This window comes from Somniosus microcephalus, chromosome 5, assembly GCF_052327205.1.
Source record: "Somniosus microcephalus isolate GS21.2 chromosome 5, FLI_Smic_1.0, whole genome shotgun sequence".
Lineage (NCBI taxonomy): Eukaryota > Metazoa > Chordata > Chondrichthyes > Squaliformes > Somniosidae > Somniosus > Somniosus microcephalus.
Window position 1 is genome coordinate 274,763,509 of NC_140991.1, and position 14,188 is coordinate 274,777,696.

The 14,188-nt window shown below is 42.4% G+C and overlaps 1 protein-coding gene across 1 annotated transcript in view; it reads left to right on the plus strand.

Annotated features, from left to right (window-relative positions):
* Nucleotides 1-328: 328 nt before the first annotated feature.
* The window catches only part of LOC147117741 (acidic amino acid decarboxylase GADL1-like), a 98,597-nt gene continuing 84,737 nt past the window's right edge, over nt 329-14,188 (plus strand). The window contains exon 1 of the mRNA XM_085988982.1: nt 329-586. Within this exon, the coding sequence (XP_085845108.1) occupies nt 523-586 (64 nt within the window). The 5' untranslated portion in view covers nt 329-522. The remainder of the gene's footprint in view (nt 587-14,188) is intronic.

Consider the following 14,188-nt stretch of genomic DNA (forward strand, 5'->3'; position numbering starts at 1 on the left):
CCAGTGGGTTTAATCAAATACATTTTTGTTATATATACACAGACACACCTGTAGACATACATTTGTGTGCCAATCTTAGTTCTTTTCCATCAGCTTTTTATACATACATATTTGTTTTATGTGGTCACAAGGTACCCCAGTATTTTTCCATTGGGTTTATATATATATTTACATGTAACATGTATTTCTGTTTCGGTATTTTTCCACTGGGTTTATATATATTTACATGTAATGTATACAGACCAGTGTCTCGCGTTCAGTATTTTTCCACTGGGTTTATATATATTTGTTAATACACACTCACACGTGTGGGTCTCAGTACTTTTCCACTGAGCCGCTCACAAAGCTGTAGTTTCCCATTCTGACGTCAAGGCTGCTGTCAGCCCCTCGCTGCCGTTTGCTTTGACTCTCCTCCTCCTTTTCCCACCTCTCTGTCCTTTCCTCTCTCTATCCCTTTATTTCCTCTTGTAAGCGATCAAGTGAAATAGTCAGGACGGAGACTGCAAGCAGTCAGCTTCTTTGATGGGAGACACAAACAACAACGCCGAGATAATGGATCTCCAGGGATACAGCGGCTCCAATGCGGGTACGTACGTTCACTTGCGATGCTGCAGCTTGTGTGTGTGTTACAGGTGTCAGTACAACACAGCACAGATTCAAAGGGGGGTCCGTCATGGGGATTTTTTCTGAGGGGAAATAGTTTTTTGGATTTATTGTTTTTAATGCACAAAAAGCGAGTTTGGTGGGATGCCACTGACGATGTGCAGTAACAATGTGATATCCCAAAGGAGACTTATTTGGATATAAAAAATATAGGCGCGAATTCTCATGAGAACTGCGTCTGACTTGAATTCCCGCTGCCTTTTTTTTCGCCCCGCTATCAAGTTTCAGGGAGAAGTCGGCTCTCCAAGATGAGAGGGGGGGGAGGGTGATTTTTCGATGAGCGCGCTTGTAAGAAAACGTGTTTTTTTTTAAAAAGTGTTTGAACTCGCAAATAGAGCTGTGTCGGCTCCAAGGCAAATGAACCATTGGGGTTGTCGATGGGCAGATGAGGAGTCTCCTCAGAACATCGGTGCATTTCTTTCCCTTTTACCTCGAATGATGCAGCACAGCACCAGGCCCTTCGGCCTATCGTGCCTGCTCTTTTGAGAGAGTCCCAACCCCCCCCCTCCTTCTTTCCCACATTGCAGTCTTCTCTCTACCACCAGTCTGTGCTTTTTGTTACCTGCGAGCCCTTGGAGAGGGGATGGGAAGCTCCCCTCCACCATGCCCCGAGATGCTGATCTCCAACCCCACCCCCTCCCATATACTCGTGGAGATGAGCCAAGTTGGGTATAATTCCATTGCGACTGCCAGAGAGCAATTTCAAATGGCCAGATGGGTCGCTGTCGCTATGGAAACCCCCCAACTATGTTGATGCAACCGTCTGGCACATTGCTGCAAATTACCGCATGGAATTTTCTTTTTGTTGTTGCTCCGACCTTGCTATAATCTGGATCATCCCCCCCCAAGCCGGCTTTTCCTCCGCTATAAATACCCGCTGCATCACTAACTAAGCCTGGGCAGGCCTTTAAGAGGATGTGCCGTTCTAATTCCTTTTCTGCAAAAATGTTTAAAGCCACGCATGAGAATGAGGGCTGTTCTATCTGTATTGGCCTCTGCTTTCTGGATTACCTTACAGTGCACTTCTCATGTTCTCCAATTTCGCAGAAGGAAGTGTTTCATTGCTGGCAAACTCCACCCCCCCCCCCCTCAAAATGGACAGTTTGACTTTGCAGCTCCTCCGGGAGCTTAGTCTTGAGAATATCGCTGAGGCGATTTATTAAATAAACAACCATAAGGTCATCCCGCGTGATAATTTTAACCCATAGCTCTTAGAAATAACAGAGAAATAGACACCGGCAAATTGGAAATATTTATTTTGGGGATCTCCAATTTTGTTAATAACCATGTTCTTAACCAATTTTGCTACCGTTCACACTCCCTGCAAACTTCTGCTGTGCAGAGCTGCAGTCAGTTTGCTTTTACATGCATTTGCCTATTAGAAAGCTCACATTGCTTAAACGGTCCCTGTGTTGGTGGGGAAAAAAATCGGCAGACGTTTTCTGGGGGACGCGGAAGTGCGGTGGTCACGTTGTCACAGATTGAAGCTCACAGCACAGGAGGCCGCCATTCGGCCCATCGTGCCTGTGCCGGCTCTTTGAAAGAGCTACCCAATTAGTCTCACTCCCCGCTCTTTCCCCAGAGCGCTGCAAGTGTTTTCCTTATCAAGCAGATAACCACTCCCTCTTTGAAAGCTGCTACTGAATCTGCTTTCACCACCCTTTCAGGCAGCGCATTACAACATTGAATGCATTGCATGATTTCAGGCTAATTTTTGCCATCTTGTAAATGAACGGGAAAGAGTTTGCAAACACTTTTACAGATGATGGGGGAGGGGGTAGCTTTGAAATTCAAGGTCCGAAGGCTGGCAACTGCTGAAAAGACAACAATGTCAAGCATTCATTCTAGTTTCCACTTCTGTGAGCATTTGTAAACTAAAGATTTATCATCATGAACTAATAATATTAGTGAAAGGGCACAATGTCATTATAAACATATTTGATGAATCATTTTTGGATTGAGAAAGCTGAACTACTCATCATTTGTGTCACAGTGCCATTATGTAGAACTGACGCATGATGTGTTTCAACATGATTTAACCCTTACAGTGCCACATGGCTCACTTAGGTGATGTCAGGCTGTGGGAGATGCTGGTGGATTTACTTGTCGGTGGCAAGTGCTTTGTGGCGTTCGTGCCAGAGGTCGACTTGGTTACATTTCTGGGATGATTGTGTCAACTTATCAAATTTGGACTTTTCATCAGTTGCTGAACTGGTCATTAAATCCAGTTTTGAAAACCAAAAGAAAAAAAAAACAATTTTAAAGTTGCGAAAGTAAACGCAAGGAAAAGATTGGAAATTTTGGGGAAAATGGTATAATATAGAAGTGGTAGAAAAGAATAAAAATTAAAGTTAACATTTACAAAAAGAGAGGAGACTGGGAGGAAGAAAAGGGATGGCACAGGTTTAAATGTTCTTATTGGGTTTTAGGTGTTTAATTTGTTTAGGGCTAATATTACAATAATAAAGACATTTCTGATGTTTAAGTAGCTTTTACTGTAATATTAATGTTTATTTGAGCACTATCATGCATGAGGTGCAAGCCAAACTGATTGGCTTCCAGAGGCAGGTTTTGCCTTGACTTTCCCAGCAGTGGAAGGAGTAGGTCCCTGCATTTTATTTTAGCAAACAAACTAATAAAGTCTGCTAAACATTTTCATGGTGCTCCTTGGAGTTGCACAGGCTAGGAGTGACCTAATTAGGAAGCATATTGGCTTTCATGGTCAAGGAATTTGATACATCAGATTACAAACTGATAGTGCCACACTTTAACCCTTTGAGAACTGCAGCAGAATCTCTGCACTCCCCACCCGCTATTAAAAGAAAACGAGAGAGGGGAGCAAGGTTTTAACTTTATTGGAAGAACGTTGTGAATTTAGACGTCGTTCTGCTTTAGAACATGCATCAGGACAAATTGTCTGAAATTCGTCTTTACTATTGTGTGAAAGAAATACATGTTTTGTAAGCTGAAAAGGGTTAAATGCTTGAAGAGAATGGTTTAAAGCTTCCAAGTTGTAAGATATTGTAAACAGATATCCAGTGTAAGATATTGAGAAGGCACCCTTAATGTTTCTGAGCTAGACTTTGTGGTCAGTGCATTGTGTGATGTGAGCAATGCACATGTATGGTGACAGGAACATAGGAACTAGAAACATAGAAGATAGGAGCAGGAGTAGGCCATTCGGCCCTGCTCCGCCATTCAACGAGATCATGGCTGATCATCCAAACCCTAGCACCCTGTCCCTACACCGACAGCCATCCCACCCAAGCCCTATACCCGTAACCCTGTAACCCCACGTATTTAATCCCCCCTAACACTAAGGGTCAATTTTTATCATCGCCAATCAACCTAACCCGCACATCTTTGGACTGTGGGAGGAAACCGGAGCACCCGGAGAAAACCCACGCAAACACAGGGAGAATGTGCAAACTCCACACAGATAGTCACCCGAGGCCGGATTTGAACCCGGGTCCCTGGCGCTGTGAGGCAACAGTGCTAACCACTATGCCACCGTGCTGCCATTCAGCCCTTCAAGCCTATTCCCCCATTCAATCAGATCCTGGCTGATCTGCACCTCAACCCCATTTGCTCCAAATCCCTTGATACCCTTACCTAACAAGGAAGAGTCAGGTGATGTAGATGCTTTAGGTTTATGAAAGGGGGCTAACTTTCTCAGCGGTTGGGGTTGGAGGGGTTCTCAGGTAGGTTTCAGTTGCTGGAACAGCTACTCTGAAAACACCTCCACGTTACCTGCCACATTGGGTGGTACTGTGAACAATGAGCACTGTAACTGCTGCTATGCCAGCTCTTACAACACTCGTAAAAAGTTCCATGTTTTGTTAAAGCTGAAATAAAATAAATGACTTCAGGCCTGTAGGAAGCATTGTGGAGTTGGCACTGTAGTGCCATAGATTATCTGCCTGGACCATCTCTCTTTCCTTCTCCAGCCCTGTTGTCCTCATTGGCTGTTTTCCCTTACCTTTTCTTTTTGCCTTCACCTTCTACAACTCCCCATCTTCCCATTTTCTCTGTCTTTGTAATCATCTTTTTTGTCTTTGCTAAATTTTCAATTTGATTTTTTCTGGAACTTTCCTTTAAACGTAGCTTGTATTTCCACCAATTTATATCTTCTATGTTTGTCTGAATTTGCTTTATAAGGTAAAACCTTACTTTGTCTTATCTTGTGACTATTTAGATGATTGGCAGGACATACCAACACTAAACGTATTTTCCTATATAGCCAGTTTGGGATTTTAAAAAATGCTAAAGTCCTAGTTTTTGTGGCCTTGGTGGTTCCTACAGGCTGGAATAAATTTGTCACTCCAGATACAATGACACAATCATGTTAAGAACTGTGTTGTTGCGCTCCCCTTTTTACTACCCAATAAACCATCTTGCAAGATATTTACTACATGGGAACACCTCTTTTAATGGACATGTTTCGACCGAGAAATCCCAAATTGAACCGAGGTATATGTCAGTGACGCAAAAATCTTCAGTTGCCATTAGTTTTACTTTATTTGCATGCTTTTGGTTATCAAAAATCTTTACTATATATCCCTTTGAATGTAAACTGAAAAAACCTGGGACTAGTGGAGAGATGAGAGAAGTGGGGATTGTTCTCCTTAGAGCAGAGAATGTTAAGAGGAGACTTCCTAGAAGTGTTCAAAATTATGAAGGGTTTTGATAGAGTAAATAAGGAAAAACTGTTTCCACTGGCAGGAGGGTGGGTAACCGGAGGACACGGATTTAAGGTAATTGGCAAAAGAACCAGTGGGGAAATGAGAATTTAAATTTTGTGCAGCAAGTTTTATGATCTGGAATGCTATGCCTGAAAGGGTAGTGGAACCAGATTCAATAGTAACTTTCAAAGGGGAATTAGATATGTACTTAAAATGGGAAAAAAATTGCAAGGCTATGGGGAAAGAGCGGGACTAATTGGATAGCTCTTTCAAAGAGCTGGCACAGGCACGATGGGCCGAATGGCCTCCTTCTGTGCTGCATGGCAATAAATGCTGGCCTTGCCAGCGACGCCTACATCCCATGAACAAATAAAAAAAATCTACGATTCTATGATTCTTCTTGTACTGGACGTTCTAGAGACACCATCAATTGTATAGTATTATGTCTTAGTAAAAACCAATGTAGTACTGTATTTAGTAATAACACCAGAAAATGCTGGAAATACTCAGCAGGCCAGGCAGCATCTGTGGAGAGAGAAACAGAGTTAACGTTTCAGGTCTGGGACCCTTCATCCAATTTAGTAAAGTTAGAGTACTTTGTTGCCCTTCAGATGCTCAGATTGGCAGACAAATTCAACTGTGAGACAGCAAGCTAATAAAAATATGAATTTGCTAGATTTATTTCAAGAATATTTACTCCAGATATTTTCACGGTCTTTTTCCATATGGGGGGGCGTGCGGGGGGGGTTATGTTTCTGGTCTGTTTTTCAGATCTGTTTGAACAACTGATTTCTGTTTCGTTATTATGTTTGACATCCTTTAAGTGCCCCATTTCTCTTGCGTTTTATTTACTTTAACACTATAGAATAAGCTACTGGGGCATTATCGAGCAACAAAAGCCGATCTCTGAACATTGGCTTACTGAGTGCTAATTCCAGAATCTTACTAGAGCAGGCGTAGAAATCAAGCTTTGCTTGTTTTTAATGGGAAGTTAGTTGGACTACCTAATAAAATGTTAGTAGCTGAATGAAACTTATAAAACTGGATCAGGAAAGACCATTCATTCCTCTGGCTCACAAGATGGACACTTTGAACCATGGGCTGCTCCACACTTGCATTGAATATTATTTTCAGCATATATTTTCAATGTAGAATTTGCACTTCCTATAACAAAGCATTCTTGACATCGAACTGCAGCGCACAGAGAGTAGGAATGCAGATTTGAGCCTCAGTTCCCCACCCAGTTGAGTTCCTAATCTCGGCTGTGCTGCTCCGGAAACACACCAGGCAGAGTATGGGCAACCCTGTCTTCACTCAGTGTCTGCATAATCTCACTTTTCTAGTAGGGGGTCAGTGAATAGCATTTAGGAGCAGGGACCCTGGCTGTTTCTTCCCTCCCTGACACAGGGGTGCTGAAGCCAACTGGTGGTGTCCTCACTACCAGCTCTAAGAAAAGAGAGACCATGGCTTAAAACGAGGGTGTTTCTGGTCTGTATAGTTCAGTACCACACCAAGCAGTGGATTTACCCACTGAATAATTAAAAGAGCTCGAAATGTAGTGAACTTTGTTGTGAGACTTATAACAGTGCTATCAAATATGTCAGGTCTTTTGGATTTCCAATAATTGGCATAGTGTAGCTATGATTGAAGCAAATAAATGAATAAAAAAACTGTTTTGGAAACATAAATAAAAAGAAAAAAAATCAGCAAATGCTAGAAATCCCAAATAAAGATGAAAAATTCTGGAAATACACAACAGGTCAGTCAGCAGCTGTAAAGAGTAAAGACAGGTGTAGAGCTTCTGTCAGAACTACACTCAAAGCATTAAATCTGCCTGTTCTCTTTAGAGATGCCTACTGCCCTGCTGTCCCTGTCTTTATTTTGAAAACCTATCCTGTTCAGTCGGGTATTTTCAGCTGGTTTTGGGAATCTGATTTTGCTAGATATTTTACCCAGTCCTTATTTATTTCATCAGTTTTTTTCCATTTTAGGCCTAATCTACTCCCTCAGGCCAGACGCCTAAAGCTGCAAATAATCAAATACCTATGGCCTCCTGTAGTGTGATTCTGCACTCTTTCCAGTAACATCGATGAGCTAATTGTACAGTGTGTTCTTACTAATAATATTACGATGTGTCAGTGTGAAGACTCATTGCTTTGTCAATGGACAAGAGGTTTCAATATTAGACTGTGCTTGCTGAGCATTACAGTCTGATGGCTCAATTTGTCAATTGCTGTGAACACATGACTCTGCACACTCACTGGTTGCAGTGACTTCCCCCTCTCACTGTCATGGTGAGCTGAAAAGTGCTGGAATTGAAATAGTGGCTGAGCAAAACAAGAGACCTCCCATTGAATAGGGTACTGTACTGTTAGCAAATGAATGGCACCAAACATTTAGACCTCTTATTAAGTAGCAACTTAACCACCATTTTTTTTAAATTATTTTTTTTGTTAACTTAACCACCATTAATAGGCATATATATCAAACACTGGCTGAGACAAAGGGCATCAGCAGCTTATGATTAAAGTCTGTTTTTGTCAATGGATTGTACAGGTAGACTATCCTTTATCCGAACTTCCGAAAACCTCTAAAAACCGAAAGTTTTTTCGTTCAGTGTAAGTCGTGCGCACGACATGACCAGAGTGGCGCACGACTTACGCTGAGCAGGGCAGAGGGTCACAGAGTTCCCTCCTGGGTAGGAGATTGCAGGCCGAGCCGGGCAGTGTGAAGGAGGTACCGGGAGAGTGAACCCAACAATACAGCGGCCCGTCCGATATTCTTTTCTCCCCCGCCACCCGACCCGACCTGACCCGAACCGCGGCCCATCCGATATTCTTTTCTCCCCCACCCGACCCGTCCGATATTCTTTTCTGCCCCCCCCCGATCCGATCCGATCCCCGAACCGGCGGCCCGTCCGATATTCTTTTCTCCCCCACCCCCCACCCGACCCGACCCCCGACCTGATTTGCGGGCCAGCTTAGTAGGAGTCAGCCGATATCTGGCTTTCCAGAGAAGCAGGAAGGGGAATGAGACACGGAACAGTCGCAAGAGGTAGCCTGAACTTTTAAAATTTATATTAAATACAAATTTCCCAGTCTTATAATAATACCTTCTGAAATCTGAAAAATTCCGAAAACCGAAACTCAGCTGGTCCCAAGGCTTTCGGATAAGGGATAGTGTACCTGTATTATGTCCTAGTGTCATATTCCTTAATTACAATTTAGTGATACATTAACTTTTATGCTGAGAATTTTACTGGTTCAAAATATTTGATACATTAAAAGCAATGTTTATTTATGGGCATTGAAGCTCCTGGTATCAGCTGTGAAGCTGGTAATGCTCCTTTGCTTCCTTGCTGATCTGCCTGGCAGTTAATTCCATTCCTAATATCACCCTGAGGTTCCTAATGAATTACAAAATAATATTGTCACAATCTGCGTTCGATAGGATGCGCAAAGGAAACTCACAGAGGCAGCACAGTCAGGAGAAAAAACTGTTGTTTGAAACGATCGCAACTCCCAGCAGCCTCAGACTTCAGCGTATAAGGGCAAGCTTTGTTCCTTCCAGAAATGAATCGTTTCCTTTCAGTTTTCTCCTCTTTACGCTCCCTGTCCTTTTCCCCAGACATCCTGAGTAATGTGGCCTATGATGGGATACAGTTTCATGGGCAACAGTAGTTATCTGGCATGTCACCAAGCAACTGCTCTTCACATGAGCACTGAGAGTGGATATTAGGTGGGAATGTAACCAGCAGTTCATCTGTGCCCAGTGTTGTCCTTTATACAGAATCCACACACAACTTCCAGCAAGTGTCAGTAACTATCAGTTGGTATAAATGTGGAATTTTTACCCCATTATATCCACCAACTCTTCCCATTTATGATGGAAGCTGCCCTTGTAAACATATCACACTGTAGTTACACCCTCCCACCAGTGGAGGTGCTGTTGGCAGGAGGGTGTTATTACAGTGTGACAAGTTTACATAAGAAACTGACATAGGAATTTATAATGCAGATATAAAAATAAAGACAGAATGTATGATTTTAAAATGGGGGCTGAATTATGTCTAGGCCCTTTGTCCAATTATCCTCATCCCTTTAATACCACCAGCCGAAGGCTACACTTTGTCTTTACTCTCCTCTCCGTGTGCAATACCACAGCAGATAGATTATTGATCGACAAAATCTATACAGATCAGGGATGAAATATTGGACGTGTTTGCGAGTATGGTTCAATACCATATTATGCAGCAAGCCTACTTTAAACCATCAGAAAGCAATAGATTTCAACAAAGATAAGAAATACTGGTCAGAACAAACTGGCATTTTCTTTCAACCCCTTGCCAGGCGACCCAAATTACTTTACCTTCAGGTTCAAATGACAGAAACAAATCTTTCTCTGAACAATCTACAGCTGTAAATACAATTAAGAAACTGCCTTTTTGCACAAACAATGTAACTCAAGGCATTTATACTGCAAACTAGGCACAGTTATGAAAATTAGATCATTCTTTTACAGTTGTACCCTGTAAGTCAAAGGATATCAGAAGATAAATGCAGATGAAGGCCATTCGGCCCATCTTTGTTCATCCATCCAGAAAGACCCATTGCGACACCTGATTATTTCTTAAATAACTCCACAATTTTTGTCTCCTCTACTCAGAAGTCCATTCCAAGTGTTGATCACTCTTTGTGTGAAGAAGAACCTCTTGGTATCAGTCCTAAATTTGCCTTTTACTAGTTTGAACACGTGTCCTCTTGTCCTACTCCTGTAACTTAGCCATTTTCCAGATTTACCTTTTCCATACTTGGACTATATTATATTCTTCTGCAAGGTCACCTCTCAGTCACCTCGTTTCACAACCAAAAAGCCCAAGTCTATTCCAGTCTTTCCTCATAACTCAGACTCTAATACTATGGATCAGCCTCATGGTTCTTCTTGAGTTGCCTCTCGTGCTTGAATGTCTCCTTTTATTTTTAAATGTCACCCCTATACTTGAATGTCTCCCCTAAGTCTCAGTCATCAGAACTGACTACTCAAGAAGTGGTTTGGTGCACTATACAGTTTGAGGATGGCTTCCTATGACTTGTATTCCAGTGTTTTGGATCTATGGTTGAGCATTCTATTGGCTTTGTTGATTACTGCTCTGCAATGTTTGAGTGTTAAGTCTAATAAGTCCATCCTTAGCTGTTTCAGCACCATTCATGGAGTATGTGTGTCACCCATTTTCCTTCTGATGTGCAGTACTTTATACTTGTTCACGTTAAATTTCATCTGCCATTATCTGCCCACGTATAGATTTTTGTCTATCTCATTTTGTATTTCTGAGCTGCCTTGTCAAATTAATTGTCTCTCTTGGGTTAGCAGTAATCAACAAAGCCAGTAGAATGCTCAACCATATATCCAAAACACTGGAATACAAGTCATAGGAAGCCATCCTCAAACTGTATAGTGCACCAAACCACATCTTGAGTACTTTGTCCAGTTCTGATGACTGAGACATAGGGGAGACATTCAAACATAGACACACATTCAAACATTCTGCAAATTTGACTAATTTGCATTGAGTTTCCGAGTCCAAGGGGGAATTTTAACCCCCAAGAATGGGTAGGTTGGGAGCGGGTGGGGGGTAAAAATTATTGACTTTTAGAGCAAGTGCGCAACCCGGCTCCAACGCGCCCACTTCTAGGTTTAACGGAAGCATGTTTGGAAACCTACTCGCCGAAGTCGGGGATTTCCTAATTAGATGTGGCTGGGTACTATTGGCACTATTAACGTCCTTAGGAGATGTTAATGAGGTACTTTTGAATAGTTTTTAAATTGGCTTCAAACTTTACTTGAGCAGGACGGGTTTCCCGGGGCTTGGGAAACTGATAAGGGAAACCGAGGCGAGTTTAAGCAGCAGTTCAGGTGGGTATTTAAACTTGTCATTGTCCAATTTGAATAAAACTTCACTTATTGCAGCTGCTGTCTCAGTTCCCTCTGGCAGAGGGCCTGGCAGACAGTGCTCGTGTGGATACAGCTTTTTTCAACCTTGGAGGATTTCAAATTGACAAGATCAGGATGGGAGGCGTCTTGGATGTGTTTGACAGCACATCAGAAGAGGAAGGCCCATCACCATCCATGGCAGTGACAACGTGCTGTGGTGGGATCAGCACATGCACAGGAGAAAGGCCCACAGGAGGGAGGTTTGCAGGTGGAGGGGACAAAGGGGCCCATCACTCATCTTCGGATGAGGAGAACATAGAGGAGGATGAGCAGGAGTGTGAAGATGGGGCACCCATCGCCAGACCAGCCACTTGCATTGCTGCCCAGGATACCCTAATATTGTGAAGGTTCACCTAGTGTGAAACATAACAAATGAAACCCCGTGATCTGCTCCCACCACCAGCACCAATTCCTCTCTCTCCCCCACCTTTGCACTAAAACAGTCCTTCAACCACTCATTCAACCATTCCAAATCCGCCCAATGGGTCCCGGCATGTATTGATATTCATCATGAAACAAGTGAAAGGGGGAGTTGGCCCTTTGGATGCAATAATGGGCACGATGTGGAAGTGGTGCTAATCATTACATTTTACGTGGCATTATAAAAAAAAAAGGAAACTTAACAACACAACATTTTGTCAGACATCCATTGTGTTGCCTGTGTCTAGTTTGTCATCTTTTTTGAAAAGGAACAAGACGTTGCCTTGTTTCCAATGCACCACTACCTCTCCAACAGCTCTCGTATGTCAATGCCGCATGAATCTCCATTGTTTCGATTAGTACTCTGGGAATTATTTGTTTACAACCCTTTTAGAGCGAGAAGACTTTCATCGCATTTATGTAAAAATTCTACTTCTGGGCAGGGTGTGTTGCTCATATCTTCCCTTGTAAATAATTGGAGGGAGCAAGCATTCAGAATAGTAACTATTTTCCCTGTTTCAGTGCTGTTTTCATCTTTTATAGATTTCACCACTGACTGCGCTCTGATTGTTATTGTACTGAGAGATTTCACCACTGACTGCGCTCTGATTGTTATTGTACTGAGAGAATTTCACCACTGACTGCGCTCTGATTGTTATTGTACTGAGAGATTTCACCACTGACTGCGCTCTGATTGTTATTGTACTGAGAGATTTCACCACTGACTGCGCTCTGATTGTTATTGTACTGAGAGAATTTCTTACTGTTCAGCTTTGGAACTGCAGCTTTGTATTTTTTCCAGGTCTCTCTTTACCCTTCTGACTAGCCCCTGAACATATTTCTGCATATTACTGCATTTATCTCAGTGAACTTCATCGCCCTTCTCTCTGTAGGATTTGTAGATTTCACTGTTGATTAATTTGTTAATCCATTAACCGTTATGCTTGGTTAGCATACGCTTGCTGATCTTCAGTATTTAATTTATACTGCATCCTCAACATTTTGCCTTTAAAGGTTCTCCACTTGTCTTCTACTGAAGCTTAGTTGAAAACTGTCTTTTCAATGAATTTGCTTAAACTGTTCCCTCATTTCTTTGAAGTGAGCTCTTTTAAAGTTATAACGCTGGCTCCTGTTCCTTGACATTTCAGAATCCCAGATCATGTTGAACTTGACCATTCCATGGTCAGTATTCCCCAAGGGTGACATGATTCACATTTTCTGGAGGTGAAATTCAACTTAAGTGGGGGTGCAAAATTGGTGGTATGGGATCAGCCGCCCATTATACACCATTGAAGTCAATGGAAAGGTAAATCAGGTGGGGTGTACAATGGGCAGCCGATGTACCGCCTGTTTTTTGCCCCTTTTGAAGCCGAATTTTACCTCCACTGTTCCTATTTTGTTTTGATGCAACCAGTCTTTCCTATGCTTTATGCTTCGAAAATGCTCCTATTTATTGTGAAAGTAACATTGTTATTTTAACATTCAAATACAAACCTAGATTATTTGATATTTGTAACACTAATGATTCGCAATTTGATAGCTTCAGTTTTCTGAGATTAGGCGGCTTCATTGGGGCAGTGCACTGAGCTGCAGGTCACAGTGTTGTATTCTAATATCAAGCGTGCCGGAACCAACTGTTTAGTTGGGCTGACCAATGCTTTGTGTTCAGTTATAACACCGTGATATTGATACCAGCGCTGTGTTGGACTAAGAACAGTAGTTTAGAATCTTGGTTATGGTCACTGCTTCTGATTGCTGCCGGTGTATCTAACTGTCATTATACACTTAGTTTTCAAATTATGTCTATTTTAGCCATGCAGATAAGAGGGGAGATGAGGAGAACTTTTTAACGCGGCGAGTTGCTATGATCTGGAACGCACTGCTTGAAAGGGTGGTGGAAGAAGATTCAATAGTAACTTTCAAAAGGGCATTGGATATATACTTGAAAAGGAAAAATTTGCAGGGCTCTGGGGTAAGAGCAGGGGAGTGGGTCTGATTGGATAGCTCTTTCAAAGCACCGGCACAGGCACGATGGGCCGAATGGCCTCCTTCTGTGCTATCTGATTCTATGATCCTATTGTTTTAGGTTTCATATTTACATAGTAAGACTACATATATTAGACTTCCCTACATTTATCTGTGAGAATGGTTCAAAGGATACACTCAGTGCAATGACTCGTGCAGAATGAGAGAGTATTGGGCTCAGCTGAGATGTCCCTTACCCCGATGCTCCCTACCCCCTCACCCAATCTAGCCATCTAATTTTCTTCCTTATGAAGGATGTTCTCTTGGGTGTCATCCTGAAAGAATGCCAACACTTGTGTAGCCCAGCACGAGCTGCCACCTTAGGAGAAGAGGGAAATGGGGAGGGGGAGGAAATTACAGTGAACACACCCCTTCAGCATGCATACTTTACTTTACATATTTTTACC